This window comes from Myotis brandtii, unplaced genomic scaffold (assembly GCF_000412655.1).
Source record: "Myotis brandtii unplaced genomic scaffold, ASM41265v1 scaffold1424, whole genome shotgun sequence".
NCBI classification, from domain to species: Eukaryota; Metazoa; Chordata; class Mammalia; order Chiroptera; family Vespertilionidae; genus Myotis; species Myotis brandtii.
The window spans coordinates 322421-336734 of NW_005355089.1; the positions used below are offsets into that span (position 1 = coordinate 322421).

Here is a 14314-nt window from a genome sequence, read left to right on the forward strand (position 1 = left end):
CTGCCCAGGGTTGGTCAGATAAGTGCCCAATGATAGTCTCACTCCTGAAACTAGTATCTTCTCAGCACCAAGTATAGACTAGTATAAACAGAATATTCATTCTTTCATTTTCATTCTCACAGCATCTTTGTGAGGTAGGTAGTATAACTCCCATTTTACAGATAGTGAAACTAAGGCTCAGTGAAGTTAAATAGTTTGTGCAAGATCACAATAAGATATTCCAAATCAGATGCTCTTTCTGCTACCTCACACTGCTTTTATTCTACTCTGTATTAAAGACTTTTAAATATTTTAACTAAATTATAATCTTCCATTTATATGCTCAGCAGCACTTAGTACACAATCTTTCACTTAATAAATACCGTAGCCATTGAATACACAGGTAACCGCGCCCCCCCCACTTCCACAAGTAGAATGACAGTATCTGCCTTCTGTCTCTATAACCAGAATAAGCAGAAGACTAAACACAGGGCAGGCTCCTACCTCAATATCAAACTCAACTTCTCCTGGTTCTCGAACTCGGTTGGGGTCAGAGCAAGGCTTCGCACGGGGCAGCTTTCGGGGAAATTCTAGAAAACAAAGGTATGCACTGATCATGAAGCTAAGATTAACATCTCTAAACCAAACACCCAGGGGAAAGAAAATAAGACTATAGTATTCCTAAAAGTAATGACCACAGAAGACTGATTTAGAAAGGTTAAGAATTAGCTTACAAATAAATCTCTAGAGCAAAGGTTACATGGAGGCCTACAGAGCTGGTAAATCAGAATGTCAACAAGCTCAGGACTAATGTCTGGAGTCTATCAAGGGCACAAAAAATTCATAATAGCCCAAGAAGCAGGAAAGAGAAAGAACAGGTACCCACTTGGTCTTATTATCAGAGTCGTCTTATCCTTTCCCAATCTCTCATCAATCTGCAGTTCATCATCCGAATCCAAGTCAAATTCATCATCCATCATGTGTTCTGCCATTAGCCTAGCTTTGTCTGCCTTCCTTGCGATCTTGGCTCGCCGAGACTTGGATAAGCTCTTTACCCTCTTGGTACTAGAGGAAAACAGAACATAAAATTAGTCACACTCAAAATTGTTATGGTGGCAATTCTCTCCAAACTGATCTATAGATTCAATGCAATTCCTATCAAAATACAGCTAGATTTTTTGAAGAAATTAGTAAACTGATACTAAAATGTATACAAGCATACAAAGGTCTCAACTGGCCAAAACAATTTGGAAAAAGAACAAAGTTGGAGGACTTATACTACTCAATTTCAAAATTTACTATAAAGCTACAGTAATCCAGGTAGTGTGATACTGACATAAGGACAGACATATGTCATTGAAACTGTACTGCAAGTCTAGAAATAAACTCTTAAGTTTATGGTCAGTTGATTTCTGATAAAGGTCCCAAGACAATTCAGTCGGGAAAGGATGGTCTTTTCAACAAAGGTGCTGAAATAACTGGCTATCACATGCAAAGAAATGTGGATTCGTACCTCACATGATACTCAAAAATTAACTCAAAGTGGATCATAGGTCTAAATGTAAAATCTAAAACTATAAAACTTCTAGAAGAAAATGGAAAATATCTTTGTGACCTGGGATTAGGTAAAATTCAAAATGTTTGTGCTTCAAAAGACACTATTAAGAAAATGAAAAGACAAACCACAGACTGGGAAGAAATACTTGCAAATCACTTATCTGGGGAAGTATTTGTATCCAGAATATTTAAATAACTCTTAGAACTCTATAATAAGACACATAAACCAATTAAAATGAGCAAAAGATATGAGTAGACCTTAGTCATTGAATGCACAGGATATCTTTTTTCTAAAGATGATATACAAATGGCTAATAATCACACAAAAAGATGCTCAACATTGTTAAGTCTTAAAGGAAATGAAAATTAAGCCACAATAAGATACCACTTTATATCCATCAGAATGGCTATAATTAAAAAGAGAGAGAATAATAAGTGTTAATCAGTATATGGAGTAACTTGTAATTGCTGGTGGGAATATAAAATGGTACAGTTTGGAATAAAGTTTTGGTAGTTTCTTAAAAAGAGTTACCATATGAACCAAAACTTTACTCCTAAGTAAGAAACAAAAAAATATAGCCACACAAATATTTGTTTGCAAAATGCTCATATCACCATTATTCATAACCCAAAGTAGAATCAATCCAATGACCACCAACTAGAGAGCAGATAAACAAAATGTGGTATATCCATACAATGTAATACTATTCAGCAATAAAAAGGAATTAATGATACATACTACATCATGGATGAACCTAAAAAACATTATGCTAAGTGAAAGAAGCCAGACACAAAAACACACATGTTGTGTGACTCCGTTTATAGGACGTGTCTGGAAAAGGCAAATCTATACAGACAGAAAGTGGATTAGTGGTTGCTGGGTCTGGGGGGAGGGAACCAGGGATGACTATAAGTGGGTATAAGGGATCTTTTGAGGGATAGAAATATTCTAAAATTGGATGGTAGTGATGGTTGCATATTCTTTAAATTTATTAAAAATCATTTAATAGTACACTTAAAACAGGTTAACTATATGGTAACTAAATTATACCTGAAAAAAGCTGTTAAAATACATAGTTAAAAAAACTCAAAAGTAGCTTAAATAATCCTATTACACATGGCAAACAATATTAACCAGTACAAACTGCTAAAATAAACCTTATTATTAAAAAGAAACACATTTTTGGTAAATTAGTATACTTGACATATTCAGCGAATAGTCATTTGGTGAACTAGCTTTCAGTTAATTGGCTCTCATTAAATTGGCCTGTTTTCTACCTCATAGAGTTGTTGGGAGAATTAAATAAGCTAATGCAGAGACTGACACATGGTGAGTGCCCAATGTAGCTAATGAAGTTCTTGGGGCCTCAGTTTCCACATTAGTAAAATAGGGATAACAACCCTGGTCTTCAGGGTTGTTGTGAGGACTAAATAAAATAATGTATGTAAATAGCTAAGATAGAAGTTGATACAGAGTGGGTGCTCTGTAAATGGTAGCTGTTTATACCCAGATCTTTTATTAACATCTAATTATGAAAAATGTCAAACATATTCAAAAAATGTAAAAGTATACCAAATTCCCATGTACCTATCACCCAGTTAAGTTCCAGCAATTGTCAATCTTGTTTCACAGCCAATCTTGTATCATTTACACCTCAGCCTCTGCAAAACACTGGATTACTTTGGAGAAAAGTCCAGACATAATATCATCTGGTTTCCAAATATTTCTATACCTTGACTCTGTAGGCAACTTAACAGCTGCCTCTGTCAGCTTCAGGAAGTGATAGAAGTAGAGAAGGGGAAAATGTCTCATCATGTCCTCAATAGCCATTACAGGCTGGACTCTAGGACTCTCAATTTTCTCTTCCCCAGAGACCAACCATTGGTTCTGGACAAAGGCAATGCTCAACAGTCTCTCTAATCTTATTCTTTAGTAACCAGGTTCTCAAATCCTAAGGATAACTCTGCTGCTTTCAGAATGTGCCCTACTCTCACACTCTCTTTTTCCTTATTTCTCACCAGGTGGACCTACCACACCCACCCTTGGGATCTGAAGACAACCTTTGGTATCCTTGTCACTTGTGTTCCCACAATGTACATACTCTGTATTTGGGTCTTTACTGCTCCTGTCTGGTGTTCTGAGTGCCCAAATGACAACTCTTACTATCTTCCTCTGCCTGCCCACAGGATTTCTGATGACCTACTCAGCTTCTGTTCATACCCATGCCATTATCACCTCCATCACCACCTTTCACTTCAACTTGATCATTATTTGTAAGATCTACCATTAATTAAGCATTTACTATGTGGCAGGCCCTTTGATAAGCACTTTACATACACTAACTCATTTAGTCCTCCAACAACCCTAAGTTTTATCTATAGGATAGATCTAATAAGGACACTGAGGCAGACAGGTTAGTTAACTTGCCATGGTCACACATAAACACATGTCAGAGCTGAGATTTGAACTTGGGATTGTCTGATTCCCAAGTTCATGCTTTCTGTTGTGAACAGCTATTGTTTTATTCTTTTGGAAAATGTTCTGTTAACAATTATTTTAAGAAAAGGCACACATGCTCATTGTACAAAATTAAAATGCTATTGAAGTGAAAATTTCCTCTCCTGTCTCCCCTATCCTACTTACCAGAAGTAACTACTGTTATAAGTTTGGTTGACAAGTATAAAATAATAAATATAATTATTTGTGTGAATGTGCATAAAATATCTCTGGAAGGAAATCCTTGACACTGATTGTCCATGGGGAGGGGGATTGGGGAACAGAGAGGAGTGGGAGCAAAATTTTTCACTACGTATTCTTTCACGCTTTTTGAATTTTAAACTGTATAAATTAAAATTTAAACCTCTTCAAACAAGTTAAATTAAAAATAAAGGAATATATGATCATGTCAACTAATGTCACCCCAATAAATTTAATTTAAAAAATAAAGGGGAAAGTCTGTATATTGCTTTTCTACACACATGCATTTTTTTAATTAAAATGGAACTATCCCTATATATTATTTTATAAACTGATTTTTTCACTTAAGGATTTAACCTTGGACGGTTCATCATGTCAATAGATATTAAACTCATTCCTTTTTAACAGCTGCATGGTATTCTATTCTACAGATGTACCATAATTTATCCAACCCTAATTGATGAACATGTTTCCAATTACTATTATGAACAATGATGTGAGCATTTCTTTGTATACACCTGTGCAAATATTTCTGCAAAATGAATTCCTAAAAATTGAATCGCAAAAGGTATATACAAAACTAATGCTCTTAACCAGTATGCTATACTACCTCTTATACCTGCCAGCAGTTCTGACCCACTGACTGGCTGGAATTTCTAGAACTTACACAAGATTTTTCTCAGGATTTCCAATTATATTCTAGACCTCTCCCCTCCCTACCCATAAACGCAATCATGATTCTCTGAATGAAGTAATGATATCTGATAGTATTTCTCCAAATGCAGTCCCTCCCCAACCGTGTTACAGTCCCAGATCCCAATTCCATGCCCTGTGTTAGTGGCATGTTGCCACCAACAGTCCCAGTATCTGTGTTCATTCTTCCCACCTCACCTGCCATTAGACATCAATAAGGCCAGCGGGCCCTCATTCCCATCAACGTCCAAGTCTGGCGAGTCATCATCTGAGTCATTCAAGCAGGTACCAGTGATGTTGAACTGCAGGAGGAGGATGCTCAGTTGTCACCTGTCTGGGTCTCCCATGTGAATCAGTAACAGGCCATGGGTCTCCCATGGCCAGTTCCCTCCAGTTTCACTGGTTTAGTTCACTGTCAAAACCACCTGAAGGCCTTCTACTAAACTGTGCCACTCCCCACTTTGCACCCGAAATGATCACAGGAGTAGGAGGTTGAGAATGGCTGGCTCAGAGGGAACCCTATCAATCTTATAAAGCATGTTCCCTAAAAAGAGGGGGGGAGCACCTTCACATACCCATAGAAGGCACCACAATCTTGAAGCAAGTCGGCGCCCTGGACGAGAGCTTTTCTCAAGGACCTGTTCGAGACTTCAACCTGGCACTCACAGAGCATGTTCTCAAATGTCATTCTCATCCAAGCATTTCAAGATTCAGCTTGTGTCATGTTTTCTGAGAAGAGCTCCTGATCATTGCCCCTACCCAGATAGAATCATCACCCTCTGAGTCCTAGGGTCCCACACACACCCAACTGTGGTATCTACAACACTTCATTGCACTCATTTTTTATGCCTGTATTTCTCACTAGCCTGTCAGCCTCTTGAAGGTTACATCTATAGCACCTATCACAGTGCCCAGCATAGACAAGGTCTCAATAAATGCCTATTAAATTAGTGGGACTGGTAGCCAAACACCAGGGGCCCTAAGGGACATGGGAAAACAGGATATCCTGTCCTTTTGAAGCTCTGCTCTTCCAAGGGACACAAAAGGGTTGGGCTGAACCCATGGGCCAGCACCCACCTTTTCTTTCTGGGAAGAGCCTGTCTTCAGTGCCTGATGATTGTGTATGTCCATGAGATTATAGCTCAATTGGCCAGCAGGCCCCAAGGCTGAGCTCTCCTTGCCCTTTCGCTCAGCCTTCTTGAAGAGTTCCTTGGGCTTCAGGCCTTTCTTCTTTGAATCAGTTTTGGAGGGCATTGACAGCCTGGATATGGCTACTGAAGTGGGATGGGCTGGCCTGGTTAAGGGAGTGGAGCCGGCTGGGAAGATCCTCTGCATCCCAAAGATATTGCTCGTATTCCCAACCTTCTGTTGGAAGATATCCTACAAGAGTGTTAGTACACAAGGGGGTTAGAGCTTACTCAAGGGTTCTCTCTGCTAAGAGCAGAGGTCCATTCATGGCACTGGCGGCACAGCCAATGGAAGTGGCTTACAAATGCTCCACATATGCACACCTTAGTTTTTGCACAATGAGTCATCAAAAATTTGGGTGGCATTTCTTTACCCAGCCATTGACAAATATGAAGAAGACGAGCAGAGGAAAAGCCCAGCATTATTGTCAAAACTGGAGATAAGTGGGTAGGGGCTGGGAGGAGGGGGGCAAAGGTGGGGAAAATGGGAGATATCTGTAATACTATCAACAATAAAAATATATTTAAAAACTGGAGAGAAAAGACTCCAAGAGCAGCTGATATGAGACAAAATAATTGAGTACTAAACTGGTAGTTCCAACTCTAAGGACTGCAGGATTTGAGAGAAAGAGAGAGGTTCTAGTCTGAATTCTGGTACTAGCTACTTCTGTGGCCTCAGATAGTAATCTGACCACTCGGGGCTCTGTCTACTCAGCTGTAAAATTAAATAATTAGACTAGATAGGTGGTTTGCAAAGATCTTTTCTGTGGCTCCTTTCAGCTTATTGGGAGGAGCCCTGAGGATTGGAGGGAGATGGGAGGCAAACAAGAGGACCTAGTGGAGCTCTAAGCCTCTCACCTTCATCTTATTCACAGCAGCTATGCTTTGACTGATTGTATATATTAGACTTCCAAGTAAAATCTTATTTAAAATATTTGAAAGCCAATGGATCAGATATGATCCATCACTAAGTCCTCTACCAAGAACTCCAAAGTTCTGTGTATACAAAAGTGATTTAAGTCGAAAGAGCTGGGGAAAGGGTAGGCCTTTTAATTAAACCCGAAGGATTCTGACAAAAGGGAGTGAAGGAAAATGAGGTAGGAGGTGGACCATGTAAGGTATGCTCTAGGCAGTGAAACATGCTGTAAGCGGTGAGGCTAGAAGCCCAAGTTCCCAGTAGCTCACTCTGACTACCCTTCAGCATGGATTTAGTGCTAAATGGAACTTTACACCTTCTGAGTGGAAGGAAAATTTAAATTTCCTCAAGTCCCATTCTCCTCTGGTGCCTCTGCTACTTCACCAGCCCACACTGAGTTCTCTCTTTGCTGCAAAATCTACTAATAACAATGGCTCACATTTATTGAGTACTTACTCTGCCAGGCACTGTGCGAGGGGCTCTACATACATAAGCTCTTAATTCTAACAAAACTCTGAAAAGGTGGAGTTATCTCAACCTTACAGATAAGGATACTGAGGCTCTGAAAGGCTTGTAAGTGACAGAGCAGGAACCAGAACCCAAGTTTCTCTGAGTCTCTTACCACTACACCTTACTGCCTCATGGTATATGCCACCTGTTGAAACATGGCTTTGTAATCATCTTCAACCCGGGAGAACTGTCATTTTGTAGAATGCAGAGACTGAATCAAAATATTAATAACAATAATAACTACTATTATGACTTCCACCACCCAATATCACTATGACCCACCGTCAGAATTTACTGAGAACCAACTGTGTGCCAAACACTATAACTAATGATCAACCTATATGACCTTATTTAATCCTTTTAACAACCCCTGAGTAGGTATAATTATACTCACTTTAGAGATGAGGAAACGAGGCTTAGACAGGTTAACTTTGCCGGGTCTCCTACTAGACTGTGAGTTCTTTGTGGGCAGGCATTGTATTATGTATCCTAAGCACCTAACCCAATGTGTCACACACTTAAAGCACATAATATGTTTGAATTAACAAATAAATGAATGAATAGAGTCCTTGGTTGGGCCTTCCCAACCTTTCCCCTAATCCCTTATGCCAAGTGCAGAGGCCTGACCTGCCACTTGAGCCTCAAGCCCTTCCCAAACACCTCCCCTGCTCCCATGCTTCTTACTTCCACCAGGCGGATCTCCCTAGCCAGATCTTTAATGAGCTGTACAGTCCGTACTGTGTCCGGGATCTCCTCCTCATGTTCTGGCAGAGCCTGTCAAACAAAAAGCATCAGGACAGACCCACACGTAAATGAGTAACTGATTTTTGAGAAAGGTTCCAAGGTAATTCAAAAGAATTAGTAAGGGTAGTAACACATGGTACTGGACCGATTAGATATCCATATGCCCCAAAAGAACCTTAACCCATATCCGGCACCATACACAAAGACACACATACAAACTCAAAATGGATCACAGGCCTAAACGTAACATCTAAAACTATAAACCATTTAGAAGAAAAGTGGAGGAGAAAATCTTTATGACCTTGGGTAAGGCAAAGATCTGTTAGGACACAAAAAGCATGAACCATAAAAGAAAAAACTGATAAACTGGACTTAATAAAAGAAAAACATCTCTGGGAAAAACACTGTTAAGACAAACCATAGGCTCAGAGAAAATATTTACAAAACATATATCTGATAAAGGACAGTGTCAAGAAGTGTGAGGAACTCAGATGAAGGCTTGGGCCACACCCCTCAAAAAGTCAAGGACCTCAGGGAGATCCCTGGGAACATTCCTTCCTCCCCACAGTGCTGAATAGTTACTGGCCCACAGCTAGCTCAACAGCAACCCAGGATGAGAGCTGTTAGTTGTCTCTCTTAATTCCTTTGCAATCTTTTTGAGTCCTCGAGATTTACATGTTTATGTAGTCAGATCTGTCAAGCTTTTCCTTTGTGATTTCTTCCATCAGTTTTCACTTCACTTCAGTATCCAGAGGATTGATAAAAATTCCTCAGCATTTACTTCTTGTTTCCCATGCTTTGATTCTTTTTTCCTTTATCTCTTTTAATCCATCTGGAATTTATTTTGATGTCTGGGCAGGAGCTGACGCCTAAAACCCATATGACCAGCTGGATAACCTTAACAGCCTCTTCCTCCCACCCAGCCCAGGGGCTCTGGAAACGTGGGGAGCAAGTGTTTCTCACAGAAGTCAGTCATCTGCACTTCACAAAAGACTTGTTCCATAAGCATAGCTCCTCAGATCTCTGTCCTACTCTCCCTTTGGCCACACTACTTGGGGCCATCCCTTGGTCCCTGGGGCAATGCTGGCCCAAGGCATGAGTGTTTAGAACCCATCCACTTCCCTCCGTTTTGGTGTTTCTGGGAGAGTCACGCTAAAGTTCACTAAATGGGGGGCAGGAGGGTCAGAGATGAAACTCAAGGTAGCCACACCTGAATGATGTAAAGATGTAAAGAAACAGAATTGTAGGCTAAGGCCCAAGCCTTGTAGATGTGTCTAGGGAGCAAGAGAGACCACAAAACATGAAGTCCGAGGATATCTGAATATTGAATTTTTAAAATTCAATAGGGGAAGTTCGGCAACAGGAAATGGGGAGATCTCCTTAGGCCACTGTATGTAGGAAGAGAAGTCTATAAAAATATCAGAAGCACTCTAGCTGTTTTGGCTCAGTGGGTAGAGCATCAATCTGCAGACTGAAGGGTCCCAGGTTTGAATCCAGTCAAGGGCATGTACCGATCCCGGTTGGGGTGCATGCGGAGGCAACCAATCCATTTGTCTCTCTCACATTAATGCCTCTCTCTCTCTGTCTCTCCCCCTCTCTTCCACTCCCTCTAAAAGTCAATGAAAAAATATCCTTGGGTGAGGATTAACAAATATAGATATACTAGAGGCCCGGTGCAGGAATTCGTGCACGGGTGAAGTATGGCCGGCCTGCCCCAATCAGGGCTAATTGGGACGGGCTGGCTGGGGGGAGGGGCAGTGGGTGGTTAGCCGGCCGGCCCCACCCCGCCCCCCTGGTCGAGGGGACAATTTGCATATTAGCCTTTTATTATATAGGATGTGTATGTGTGTGTGTGTATATGTGTATGTACATACACATATATACATATATATCAAAAGCATAAAAAATATTGATATGTCTTCTATTTTTGCATTTCTTAAAATTGCTTTTTTAAAAATTCAGTATTTTGAGTAGATAATCCATTTACAAAATTTAAAAAAATCAAACAATATCAAAAGATATATACTGAAAAGCCTCATCAGCCCCATTAGGTCATCAGCTCCATTAGGCCACCCCCATATGCCACTTTTATTAGTTTTTTCTGCATCTCTCCAGATTGTGTCTTAAGGCAAACATTAAGCACATACAAATATAATTATTGTTCTCCCCCTTTTTACACATAAGGTAACACACTATACACATGGTTCTATACCTTTACTTGACAAATTCTAGAGATCTTTCCAAATCAGTACATAAAGAACTTACTGACTCTCTTCTATAGCTATTTAATATTCAACTGGCTAGATGGATATTGATATATTTCTAAAAAGCCATTTTGGCAGTATGCACCAAGAGTCATACATTTTTTCCATATACTTTGATCAATTGCTCTTCTAGGAATCTATCCTGAAGAAACTTCAATCAAGAGATCAGGGACAGCCCAACTGTTGTGGTTCAGTGGCTGAACATCAACCCATGAACCAGGATTCCCAGTCAGGGCACATGCCTGGGTTTTGGGCTCGATCCCCAGTAGGGGGCATGCAAGAAATAGCTGATGGATGTTGATGTTTCTCTCTCATCATTAATGTTTCTATGTCCCTCTCCCATCCTCTCTCTGAAATCAATAAAAACATTTTTTTAAAAGACACGCAGGCTCTGACCGGTTTGGCTCAGTGGACAGAGCGTCGGCCAGGTTCGATTCCGGTCAAGGGCATGTACCTTGGTTGCGGGCACATCCCTGGTTAAGGGGTGTGCAGGAGGCAGCTGATCGATGTTTCTCTCTCATCGATGTTTCTGGCTCTCTATCCCTCTCTCTTCATCTCTGTAAAAAATCAATAAAATATATTTTAAAAAAAGCAGGCAATTAATAAGACACGCAGGACAAAAACTAATACAAACAGATATACACTGCATGATTTTCTACAACTGCCCCCCAAATACATGGATAAATAAAAAGAAAGGAACAATACACAAGTAGTCAGGTAAGGATGATACATACCTGCAAAAGAATATCATATAACTATTAAATGTTTACGGAGAACTTTGGTGACACAGGAAAATTAAGATAAGCCAACCAATTCAGATATAAAATTGTATGTACAGGATGACAGCAATTATGTTTTTTAGATGCATATAAGAAAGGTCAGAAGAAAATACTGTGGAACCTCGTTTCTTGAACCTAATTCATTCCAGAAGGCTGTTCGAGAAGCGATTTGTTCAAAAACTGCATCATTTTTCCCCATTAAAAATAATGTAAATTGAATTAATACATTCCAGACCCCCAAATGATTCTGTTTCAACCTTTCTTATATACAGTACATGTGTAATGTACTGTTTAATTTATAAATAAACACTTCTTTTCTTAACTTTATAGAACCACCTCCTACTAGCCTTAAAGGAATTTTTCATATATCACTGCCTCAGAAGTTTTATCACTGGGCTAACTGCTTTTCCTTTATCCAATCAACAACAGTTTTTCTACCTATTCAATTGCTTGTGGTTGCTGTTTTGTGAGCATTTTCACACTCTTAGCAACATTAGCACTCTTGATGGCCTCTTTGTGTTTTAAAATTGTGCTAATCCAGCAACAAAAGCATTCTCTCCTTTGCTTGTTGCCTTCCATACACTTTGTCACGTTGAGATAACAGCACGAAAGGGTTGTCAGGTCGAAAACTGAAGTTTTGGTCTACAAGGGAGACTTTTCTGTGAACAACTTTCTTGGTCAAGAACTGAATTGTTCGAGATGGGAGATGTTTGAGAAATGAGGTTTGACTGTATACCCAAATGCTAATGTTAATTCCCTCTGAGTATTAAAATTATAGGTGATATTTTCCTTCTTTATACTCTTCTGTATTTTTTAATTCTCTAGAGTAGGCATGTATTACTTTTTTATAATCAGAAAGAAAAGTTTGGAAACATAATCTAAACAGTCCTAGCCCAGTCCTCCATTCTAACTCCGCGAGCCCACAAGCCTCCCTGGTCTCTTCTGCTGCCCCCAAAGAATCTACCCAAATCCAGTCCCCATAAAAGGCAGAACTCTAGAGGAGGTAGAGAAATAAGCATATTTACTTCTTTCCTTGTCCAGGCTCTAAAGGCCAAGTTCAGAGCTTTGCCACCATGGATCAGGTAGGAGGCAGGATGTCTCCTGTTCTCTCGCAAACCTAAAGGGTGAAAGAGGAAGGCAGAGTGTGAGCAAAGCCATGAAGGGAAGTGAAAGGCTTCTTACTTTTTTCAGGCAACCAGAGAATGCTCGAGGTTCTAAACACAACTCCAGATCTCAGTTCTTATAATATTGTTCATTTAATGAGTACCTACTATGTGCCAGGCATCTGACATCTACATTCTCATTTAATCTTTATACCCAACCCTGTAAGCCAAGTATCACTATCTTCATTTTGTAGTTCAGGAAACTGAGGCTCAGAGAGGCAAAGAGATTTAACCAAGGGCATACACCTAGTAAATTGCCAAAGCCAAGACTGAAACCATGTCTTCCTGAATCCGAGGCCTGTGCTTCTCTCACGACACTACTCTCCCTCTTGGGTTCCAAAATGTAACACTCAGGACGACCATGATTGGCCCCCCTCTACACAGATCTGAAGGGCCATTTAATGCCCTTGTTCTGAGTTATTCCAGGAGGAGGTTATGGCAATGCCAGATTTAGTTAGGTGCAATACAGAATTTTCTACTAAACTGAGCTTTTCAGAACAAGTAATAAGCAGTGAGTCTTTTACCCTCTGAACACTTAAGTGACAGTCTGTCTAGGTGGCAGAATAAGGGCTTGAGGTATTGGATAGGAGACTACTCATTGGTCTCTGAGGTTCTTCATAACTCTGAGTTACTGATTCCTCTTGGCCAAGTCATCTTGAAGAATCTCAGGTCTAATCAAGGGAACTACTCGATTTCAGAGCAGAGTGGGCAAGAAGACACCCAGCAGGTGAGCTTCCACCTGGGCTGAGACCCGGAACCAACACAACGATACCAGGATGGTCAGGACTGGGCCTTGTCCTCATGGGAAGTAGAATTTCTCAAGAAACAGACTATCCAGACTGAGTTTCTTACTTTAATTGGTAGGAAACAGGAATAATTTCACTGTTATCCAATTTTCTCAGCTACCTTTGCTAAATAAAAATGTTTAAATCTATGCTCTACCCTACATTATGCTTAGTAAAAAAGCCAATCACAAAAGATCACATACTGTATGAATCCAGTTTTATAACATTCTATAATGCAAAATTATAGAGATGGAAAACAGAACAACGATTTCCAGAAGTTATGGTTAGTGCAGGGAAGAGAGTGGGTGAGACTACACATGGGTAACACCAGGGAGATCTCTGTGGTGATGGAATAGTACTGTATCTCAGTTGAGGTGATAGTTACATGCATATAGGCACACACACATGCTCAGGAGATTAAGATAAAAGGGACAGTTGGTAAAGGGCTTGATACCTCGAAAGATGTCCAGGATGTGCTTTCCCACATACCAACAGATGGTTTCAAAGTTGGGGAACTTGAAGAGGTCTGCAGTGCTCAGCCGCTTTTCAATTTCATAGGCTCTGGGGAAAACAGGCACAACAGTGATAAGGATCCTGTTTACTGAGCATCTACTATGTATCAGCTACTGTCTGGATGCTTTATACCAGGACATATATATACGGCCCGTGGGCCTGGGTGGGGAATGTCAGGCCCACGGGCCGTATAAGGCCCATAAAATCATTTGGTCTGGCCCTGCAAAGGCATTAAGAGTGAGTTAATTAAATGTTAATTTAAAAAAATTTTTTTGAATATATTTTTATTGATTTCAGAGAGGAAGGGAGAGGGAGAGAGAGAAATATCGATGGTCCTAACCGGTTTGGCTCAGTGGATAGAGCATCAGTCTGTGGACTGAAGGGCCCCGGGTTCGATTCAGGTCAAGGGCATGTGCCTTGATTGCGGGCACATCCCCAGTAGGGGGTGTGCAAGAGGCAGCTGATTGATGTTTCTCTCTCATCAATGTTTCTAACTCTCTATCTCTCTCCCTTCCTCTCTGTAAAA

The 14314-nt window shown here is 40.3% G+C and overlaps 1 protein-coding gene across 3 annotated transcripts in view; it reads right to left on the bottom strand.

The window, feature by feature from the left end:
• Positions 1–14314, bottom strand: part of PHF8 (PHD finger protein 8) — a 92917-nt gene that overhangs the window by 24106 nt on the left and 54497 nt on the right. For 2 of the 3 annotated variants that reach the window (XM_005860883.2, XM_005860885.2), the window contains exons 10-16: positions 13730–13836; positions 12353–12444; positions 8225–8314; positions 6005–6307; positions 5126–5229; positions 866–1044; positions 484–569 (exon numbers count right to left, since the gene is read on the bottom strand). In XM_005860883.2, coding sequence (XP_005860945.1) covers positions 484–569; positions 866–1044; positions 5126–5229; positions 6005–6307; positions 8225–8314; positions 12353–12444; positions 13730–13836 — 961 coding nt within the window. The remainder of the gene's footprint in view (positions 1–483; positions 570–865; positions 1045–5125; positions 5230–6004; positions 6308–8224; positions 8315–12352; positions 12445–13729; positions 13837–14314) is intronic. The other variant, XM_005860884.2, reaches the window with a different exon arrangement.